The sequence below is a fragment of the Centruroides sculpturatus genome, unplaced genomic scaffold (assembly GCF_000671375.1).
Source record: "Centruroides sculpturatus isolate CEXI.00-Female unplaced genomic scaffold, Cexi_2.0 scaffold1830, whole genome shotgun sequence".
NCBI lineage: Eukaryota > Metazoa > Arthropoda > Arachnida > Scorpiones > Buthidae > Centruroides > Centruroides sculpturatus.
The window spans coordinates 87,169-97,500 of record NW_019386246.1 but is presented as its reverse complement, the minus strand read 5'-3'; the positions used below and the strand labels follow the sequence as shown (position 1 = coordinate 97,500).

Genomic DNA, 10,332 nt, shown 5'->3' with positions numbered 1-10,332 from the left:
TAAGAGCCGCCGCAAACTACAGGATGCGGGAGCTAGCGTACGCTCGCTCGCGCTCCTAAGCCCCGCCTTTTTTCCCATGATGCTTTGAGCCATTTTTGCTAGGTAAGCTACGCGAGCACGAAGCAGCCGCAAACTACACAACGTTTGCTCGCGTAACGTAGTCCACATGACGTGGATTCCACAGATGTAGATTGGCTATAGAACAAGATTTTATTATAACCTATACTTGTAATCAGTCAGTTTTCGTTCCGAACTTTGAAACAGCATGGAAAAAAACATGTTTACTAGTTAAGCCTAACTAGACTTAACTAGCCGAAAACTATTTACAGTATACTTTATATTACTATTTACATACAACGGTTATACTATTTTCTTTTCAATACTGAATGTATTAATCATGTAATTTACGTACATCGATAAAATTCTATTATTTTTTTCGATATGTGACACGTTTATGTAGTCATCCGTCTTCCCCGCTCTTTCTTACTAGCGTAAATGCTCTAGTTGTTGAATTCTGTAAACAGCGAGCGTAATCTCGTATCGCTGCGCTAGCGAAGGAAAAACATCGCGGGCAAGAAAGGGGCGGAGCCTTCGACGTCATCGGTTGTGCTAGCGCATGTTTGCTAGCGTTTTGCTCTAGCAAAGCGCTAGTTTGCGGCGGCTCTAAGAGTAAAGGTTAGTGCCGAGTGGCTGTCAGTGAATAACTTATATCTATTTAATAGTAATAATACAGAATGCGAGTGCGAGACAAGGCTAACTTAACTGCTAGATAGACAGCACGAAAAACAAACTAGAACGACGACAAAACCGAATGGACAGACATCAGGACAAAACACAAATGATCAAGACTTCAAAGTTTTTTCCACTCTAACCTAACATGTTCTAATTTAACTTACAACTAAGACTAACCGAAAACTGAGTGGAAAATAACTAGAAGAAAATACAGAAAATAAAAAGAAAGAAAAAAAAATAGTAACAATGTAGCTATTGATAAACTACAGAACAAAGCATGGGGANAGGAAGAAAAGACAGACAGTAGGATCCATCTGAACGGCGTTCGTTTGGATAGTTAACCTTCTAAGTTTAATGTTGGTGTGCAGTTTTTAGGTTGGAAGGCCGTGGCCCCCCGTAGGGTCTAAAAATCCCGAGTGTAGCGAACACCATTAATTGAGAGCCGCCACGAATAGCTAAGAATAAAGGTTAGTGCCGAGTGGCTGTCAGTGAATAACTTATATCTATTTAATAGTAATAATACAGAATGCGAGTGCGAGACAAGGCTAACTTAACTGCTAGATAGACAGCACGAAAAACAAACTAGAACAACGACAAAATCGAATACACACACAGTCCGGACAAAACACAAATAAGCAAGACTCCCAAAGTTTTTTTCCACTCTAACCTAACATGTCCTAATTTAACTTACAACCAAGACTAACCGAAAACTGAGTGGAAAATAACTAGAAGAAAATACAGAAAATAAAAAGAAAGAAAAAAAAAATAGTAACAATGTAGCTATTGATAAACTACAGAACAAAGCATGGGGAAGCTAGTTGCCATCTATTGCACAGGAGTGAATACACTCAATGTCCCTACAAAGGGATGTGAAAAAATGGAATATTGTAGGCATGTGAATGAGTTGGTGCAGGCTGCATGCCAGTTGTAACTTTCAACAATAGCAGCTCTAATTTAACTTTCCCTTATCATCCACATATATGTGAAGAAAAAAATTCTCCGAACTTTCGAGCCCCGAAAATTTTACAAGGATATTAAATAAATTATTTTCTAAACAAACGCAAAAATATTAAGGGTACATGTCGGAATTAAAACCTTTTAAAATTAATTATACGAGTTTTTCATTGTAATAATATATAAATGTACACATAAAAAGATATATTTTTATTCATAAGCGAAATCATATGTGCGTAACAGCGAGTTACTTAATTTGAAATAAAATTTTCTTTTAGTAAAAAATGTATCTATAATTGTCCATATTTACTTCGAATTATTTCAAGTTAGAAATTGCTGGACATTGGGCAGGTTTCTGAAGGCAATTATCACGCCACTTTTAAATGCGAATCAAACCTTTCATGTTAATAACTTTTTTTTGTGGAAATGAAAAGTATTAATTTACAAAAATTATTATTTTAATCTGCTGCCTTTTTAAAAAAAACAATAATACTGGTTTAATTCACTAAAAATACAGACAAATAAATTTGGTTAAGTGACAATTATTATGAAGATAAAATCTTTACAAAGTAGAAAGAAAGATCTGTAACGACCCCTGCACAGTTTTTCCGGCTGAGCAGTTAAAGTTAAATTCTCTTTACGATCTTTAAATCGCATCATATTTTTGCATAAATTTAATTATAGCTTCAAGCATGCCAACAGATAAAAATTGTTAAACACTGATGGAAACGAACGAGTTAACTTACACATATCATTGCTNGCAGTTTTTCCGACCGAGCAGTTAAAGTTAAATTCTCTTTACGATCTTTAAATCGCATCATATTTTTGCATAAATTCAATTACAGCTTCAAGCATGCCAACAGATAAAAATTGTTAAACACTGATGGAAACGAACGAGTTAACTTACACATATCACCGCTCCGGCAGAATTTTTACTTCAAATTTCGAACTAACCGAATTCCTTAACATGTGAAAATCTATTACATCCACGGCCGAAACAAAAGTACAGAAACGAACTAACAAAAATTTCCTGTATTAAGGATCAGACAGCAATATGCATTGTCGTAATTAAATCGAATAATTTAATACGGACAAGTGTCCATGGAACAATTCTTTATTCGAGAATGTTTTACATAACATTTTAATTACATATTAACAATTCAGATATTGATATGAAGTCACGATAATTAAACTCATTAAGATAAAAGCGTGTTTCAAACAAACACATAAACACTGTTCTAGATATTCAGGCAAAATTTGCAAAAGAAAATTTCAGCAAATTCGAAATCTTTAAATTTTGTGTTAAAACCACGTGTGCCAATAAATAGTGAGTTCTGTCGACCAACAAAAAGTTGTTTGTTGTAGAATTATATTTCAAGGAAATTACATCCAAGAATGAATATTGTGATGCTTTTGTAGTTGAAACTTTCAAAAAATTAAAAAATGACTTTAATTTTAAACTGGGTTTACTTGTACCTTATGATTATTATACATAAATAAAAATTATAAATTTCGAAGGAAAATTATTTCTAATTGTGAAAATTGTAATGGTTTTGTAGGTCTGTGTTTCGAATGAATTTCTCTGGACATAATTGACATTCATACAGTTTTTCTCCGTTGTGGATCCGAAGGTGTCTAATTAAGTTTCCTTTTACTGAAAACTTCTTTTTACATTCTTCACAAGTGTAAGGTTTTTCTCCGGTATGGGTGCGAAGATGTCTAAGAATGAATTTCTCTGGACATAATTGACATTCATACAGTTTTTCTCCGTTGTGGATCCGAAGGTGTCTAATTAAGTTTCCTTTTACTGAAAACTTCGTTTTACATTCTTCACAAGTGTAAGGTTTTTCTCCGGTATGGGTGTGAAGATGTCTAATTAAGACTCCCCTTTGTGTAAACTTCTGTTTACATTGGTCGCAACTATAAGGCTTTTTTCCGGTGTGGGTGCGAAGATGTTTAATTAAGTTTTTCCGTTGTGTAAACTTCTTCTTACACTCGTCACAAGTGTAAGGCTTTTCTCCGGTGTGGGTGCGAAGGTGTCTAATTAAGTTTTCTTTTACTGAAAACTTCTGTTTACACTCGTCACAAGTGTAAGGCTTTTCTCCTGTATGTATTCTTTCATGACGTTGCAAGTTTTGTTTAGTTGTGAAGTTCTTGTTACAGTGTTTACATGAAAATTTCTTTCTGTTCCTTTTATCTGCAATTAAAAAAATTGTGTTAAATATTTTATTTGTGTGTAATAAATTAATTTTCTTCACTAGAAGCAATAAATAACCAAGAATAGTATTTAACTATAAATAAACATTTATATTTCGAAAAGCAGATTTCTGCATCAAAACATAAAAACTAATTTTACAGATGAGAAACTTCGAGTATAAATATATCATATTACAAATATTCTTAAACAACTAATCAAGGCTGACACATTAAAGTAAACAATTTCTGTAAAACATTTTAAAAGTGTTTTTATATCTTCATGCTTTTTCCATTGATCCTTATTTCATGAAATAGATTTGCTCCTCCTTTTTCAAGTAAAACACTATCTAATATACAACTTTTTTCTTTAATCTTGGAAAAATATTTTCTTCTAAACGTTGTGTTTCATCCAAAGAACAACTGAAAGTAACAACACACATGAAATAAATTCTATAAAATTTAATTTAATTTGACTGTTTTAACATTAAAATGTTTTATTCATAATCTTATTGATTCGTATTGTTAAATATATAATTGCATAATATGTGAAATTCGAATAAAACGAATATTGTATTTTTAAAAAATACTTCCTTCATAACACGTTTCCTATAAAAAGATTTACAACGTTCAAGCCTGTAAAATACAAATACTTAAGAGTGAATCGTAGATTTCATTCTTGCAGGATTGAACTTCGTTCTTCTTCTCCTTTATTAGTTTCCGTTTTCTGTATTTTCAAGAAGAAAATTAACTGAATGGAAAGAATAAAACGATCTTAAATATCAGACAGATTCATATTCAATAAATTTTGATACAGTGATTAAAATTTCAATTTTCTGTGTTAACTGTTTTAAAATATATAAATTTCCTTCTTTAATTATTTCATATTAATTAACAGTGTACAGATTTAGTAACATTACAATAAATTTTTCAGAAATCTTATTCTGGTATTCGAAACTCAACTATGATCATATTCATTAATTAAAAATTTTATTAAATTTTATGTAATACATCATTAAAAAATCCAGCAACGAGTTTATTATTAATAACTTACCTGGCAACATTTAATCTGTGTGTGCCGCCACCTGTTATGATATTTAATAATTACAAACATTCCATATTATTATTATAAAATAGCAAAAAGCTTACTGTTTTGGGTAGGGATGAGATTTATAAAAATTGTCAATGGGAATAACGTGTGAAATCATTAAGTTTGTGAACGAGGGTCGTTTGTCATATCTCCAGTAGGACCACTACTGCAGATGTGACACGACCTTCGTTTGTCTGTTTACCCCCTCGATCTTTAACCACCAAAATTGAATTGCGTCAATACTCCCAGTAGAGAAACATTACTAAAAATTTCAAAGTTTTGTACAGAAAGCAAACAAACGAGTTATGCTTCGGAAAAGTAAAGAAAATAGTGCATTTCACACACACCCACAAGAACATCCATATACAGTGTGTGATTGGTTAACAAACAAATCGGATAACGAACACTTTACTGAACAAACACAAGAAGCGAAGTAAAATAACGAATACTGTTTGGTCTTCCTTTGTCTTCAGGCAACAATTCAAAACTTTTCGGAGCGCGGGAGACGTCGACATCGACGTTCAACCTAGTATATACTGATCGGTTAGTATCTCCCCGAACTTTGAAAATCTCTCGTGTAATTCTAGCTTTTTATATTTCTGATAGAAACAATTCTTTTACGTTTTCTTTTGAGAAAGCAGATTTATGCCGATATCTGCTATTAAAGATCTTTTGAAGAAGTGGGAGGATGTCAGAACAACGATCTTACAACGGCATCCAAACCAGGTTGAGGTTAATAGGCGTAGAGATCTCTATAATTACAATGCGATTAATTACTTCTGAAAAATCATGAAGAAGACAGAAAAGCAATCGACTTTGAACAAATTCTTTAACCCCCACAAACGGAATAACAAATAAAAATGCAAGACCTTGTAGCCTATATATGGACCGTTTATTTTGAAAGTGGTGTAAGTCCATTTTTGGAAAAAATTGAGAAAACACATAATATACATACAATTTAGTGTGAACTTTTTATTTATAAACAATTCACACTTAACATTTTAAAATAACCATAAGCTTTGATCAATTGAAAATTTATCGATAAATGACATTGCATAACCATTGATTTTGAAAGTGGTATAAGTCCATTTTCTACAGTCTAAGCACTTGGGCTATCCATAAATTACATGTGCATTTTTCTTGAAATGTTTACTTTTCCCTCTTGTCCCAGTTTGTCCAAGTTTTTGTAACCCCTTTCCCTCTATGGATGTCCAACATAACTCTATCCCTGTTAAAACCTTCATCACTTTATGAATGATAGATACCATAAGTAGAAATGAAACATACAAGAAACTTTGAAATAAATATAATAAAATGCATATTGTATAAAATTTAATGAAATAAATGGATGTCCACTAATACTCAACCCTCCTTGTCCAACTTGTCTTAACCCCTCCCTCCCTTTCAGTGTGGACATCATTTAAAGACAGCCCCTTACAACAGAAGAGTAAAACTGTAAATATTACCAACAAATGTACAATTTGATGGACTAGAAAAAAATCCATGTAATGAATCTAAATGAAAAGCAGTGTCTAATGGTAAGCTCATAATAATGATAAATTTATCATAAAATAGTTTAACAATAAGTAAATATTTTTAATGTTCAGAATAAACAATACTATTTTATTTCTTGTTATTATATATGAACAAAATCAGAATAAAACGCAATGTGTTTCAAGTGACATTGAGTTTTACATAATAGAAATTTAATGAATTTTACAGTTTAGTAATTATGAAAGTGGTGTAAGTCCATTTATGGCCCAGAAAGAATATATTAGTTTGGATAAATTCACATAGAAGTCTTTATGCAATCAACTTACATATTTCTAAAGTCATAGAAACATTGTCAAACTTAGTACACTTTGTTTATATTTTTGAATCAACTAAAATGCAAATGTTTAAATATCTCGAAAGAAGAAAAAATGGACTTACACCACTTTCAAAATAAACGGTCCATATGTATTTTTATTATTACATATGAATAAATGCAGTAAGAAAGTATATATTTATTACTTTTGGGAGTCTCCAGAACGAATTAATCAAATTCCCATAGAAACGTATGGTAAATCGATAATCGGATAACGAACAAAATCTTGGAACGGATTATGTTCGTTAATCGATTATCCACTGTATATAGAAATATTCCTCCAAACATTTTTTTTTGTATTTTTTTGACGTTTTAATTAAGGTCTCGACTTCAAAAAACTAAAAATCTTGAATGGTCATTTTTTTCACCGATGGACATAGTTTCCCTCGGTTATGTACGACAACCAGGAAAGTAATTACTGAAGTAAAATAAATTTTCTAAATAAGAGAAAGGTATCAATGATTATCACAAAAAAGAACCCTATCCGAATATTCTCACGTACTCCTTCTATGACGTCATGAAGTCTAGATTTAGGTCCGTACGTAACGATAACCCCGAACTGTTTCCAAGGTTGAAAATGAAGAGGTGGGCGTCAATAATAACAGAGAAACCTTTTTGACGTCCCGGTATTTTACGTGTATAATGTAAACAAAACCTTCCCAAAAATATTGATATATTAAAATAACGTATGTAAAATATAAATCTAAATTAGAATAAATATGTTTCGTATACTGAGGAAAAGGTAACTTAGATAACGCTTATATATTGTATATAAAGCTATACACCTAAATAATCTAAGCTAATCGTAATACCAGAAAAAATAACTTATAAAATCAATAAATAAATTATTTTCTAAACTAATTTATTATCTATTATATTCATAAACACAGGTTGATTATAGGCTAATTATTACTAATTAAAAGTAATTCAATGGGAAATAATAATCAAACGAACCCGTTAGATTCAATCCCTACTTTCTCATAAAAAGCATTCAGTCAAGCTTGATGTGGGAATTTCTAATATTTATATAATTTAAGTTCGTTTTTATGTGCTAAATTTATTTAATTTCAACGTTGTCGGCAATTTTAAATGAACAATATGACACTTAATATTGATAACTCTGCTGCTTGCCCTTACATTATTATTATTCAACGTATTTTCGATTTCTATTTTAAAGCTTACCAAATAGCAATCAAGTATTTCAAAGCAATTTATTACAGTTGTAAATAATTGTATACTCGATTGCTGTGTGATTAGCCAATAAATATAAATTACAACGGTCTTCGTTTATGCAAGAATTACGTTAAATAATATGACATTTAATTGTTCTCTTAGGGTGCGACAATGTAGACGCGAATTTAGAGCGAGCGACAGGTTGCGAGCGATTTAGTTTCGCAAAGGAAAACCATGCACAAACGAGAAGCGAGAAATAACGCTGGCTAGAGCGAATTCCTGATTCTCGCATATATCTGACAGGTTTTGATATTTATCGCGTCTCGTTTCTTCTCGCCACATATTCTCGCTTGCTCGCGTCTGCATAGTCGCACCCTTATTGTCAAAGCTCTTAGAAAATTCAATATAAATTGATTAATCACACTATAAAAAAGTAAATAAATTCGATTAAGTCTGAATGAAATATAAATATCTAACAAGATTATAAGCGTGCAGTTCAGTTTTTATTTTTGATTAAGCAAATATTAAATCTATATAATATCAATTATTTAATGAAAAGTTGAACTCTAGACTTACAGGTTAAGAGGTCGTCAGTCGGAAATAAGCTTTTTACCGAATAATGAAATTTTTTACTTGTCAAATTTAATATAATTGTTAAATCAAACAATAAATTAATGTTATACAAAAGGCATACTTTAAATAATTATCAAATTTTCAAAAATGCTTACTTTTTACATTAGCATATTATTTCTGTTGCATGAATTTCGCAATGTCTTGTAAGATTGCTGAAAATGCTTCGTTTTGACGGGTTTTCTCTTTTCCACATAAACTCGATACGAGTTGAGATGATGACGAGAAGTACTTCTCTGTACCTTGTTTCTCCATTTACAATTTCCCCGTAACCTCTCTATGTTCTGAGTGTGACATCCGGTATCCTCATCGGCAAAGTTTAATTTGTGATTCACTTGATAATGAAGATATCCTTTTTGTAATTCTTTGGTACTATAGCCTTTCCAACAATCCGAAAATATGGTTGCTCCTTCATGAACACGATTTTCCACTTTCTTCAATAACGTTTCTGCCGAACGATCTGACACTGGAACGAGGAAACATTCCTTTGTCTCTCAATATAGTCCACCAAACACCCATTGTTGATGTCAGTCACGATCAACATTGTACTTCCGTCTTGTATACATCGTTTCTTCTATTTCAACTATCTTGTCAACACTGTCTACCTTTCCGTCACAACGAGTCATTAAAGAATGGTCGCACACCTCCCTCCTGTAACTGTTCCAATTGATGGTTGTAGAGAAGTCAAGTACTACTTGCATTTTACAACATTCCAAAGAAAACAGTTCCAACTACCAAATGTATGTAAAACGCAAAGCATCAAGGAAGGATATACGTAACCCGAAAATCCAGTTATCTATCGTAATGCCCCTTTTCTGTCGACACGTCCTGACATGGCATCTCCATTTCGGAGCTTCTGTTTCACAAAAATACAAACTCATTGGATGGTCATTCTTGCAAATACGTTCAGAATGTAAAATTTTTTTTTTCTGAAACAAACTAATAGCTCTACGTTTGTCGTTCGGTAAGTCCTAAAAGATATATTCCATTTTCAGATCTTGGTAATGAACGTGATAATGAATCTCACAATGTAAAACAACGAGCAACTTGCACATCTACTTTGCATAATCGTACGAGCGAGTCATGATGTCACATCTACTTATTTGAATCAACGATTACAGAAAAAGCCTAAAGCAACGACTAATAACGTAGAAAAAATAATAGTTACATGCAATAAAATAATAAAAATAGCCACACTCCACGATTTATAAAGATTTAACAAAATTTCTCAAATTGTAATAATAAACCACTTGAATATGCTAATTATTTTGTAGAGTATACGGCAAATATGGCAAAAGGTGATATCTATAATCATCCTAATTATTATTTTTTTTTCATTTTTACAACCTTAACAGTAATTTTTTTTTTAATTTAAATTTACTAATCTATTTTTATTTTGATATTTTCAGTAAAAATCGCGACTTTATTCGCAATTTCCGACTGGCGTCCTTTTAACCCATAAGTACCATTTTACATTACAAATGTTTAAGTACAATATCCTTTTATCATTTTGTCCAGGGCTGTGGAGTCGGAGTCGGAGTCGTGGAGTTTTGATATTTTAGCCGGAGTCGGAGTCGTCAAAAAATCCGCCGACTTCGACTCTGTTTTACTTACCAACTTGTTATGTATATAAAATGGAAAAGTATTGGAATCGTGTCAAATTTGACCCTCCAATTTTTTTTTTTTTTTTTTT

At 31.8% G+C, this 10,332-nt stretch overlaps 1 protein-coding gene across 1 annotated transcript in view; it reads right to left on the bottom strand.

The window, feature by feature from the left end:
* Positions 1-9,340, bottom strand: part of LOC111614249 (zinc finger protein 883-like) — a 26,043-nt gene extending 16,703 nt beyond the window's left edge. Inside the window, exons 1-3 of the mRNA XM_023355630.1 lie at positions 9,175-9,340; positions 8,882-9,105; positions 3,239-3,977 (exon numbers count right to left, since the gene is read on the bottom strand). Of these exons, the coding sequence (XP_023211398.1) occupies positions 3,239-3,977; positions 8,882-9,105; positions 9,175-9,340 (1,129 nt within the window). The remainder of the gene's footprint in view (positions 1-3,238; positions 3,978-8,881; positions 9,106-9,174) is intronic.
* Positions 9,341-10,332: the final 992 nt, after the last annotated feature.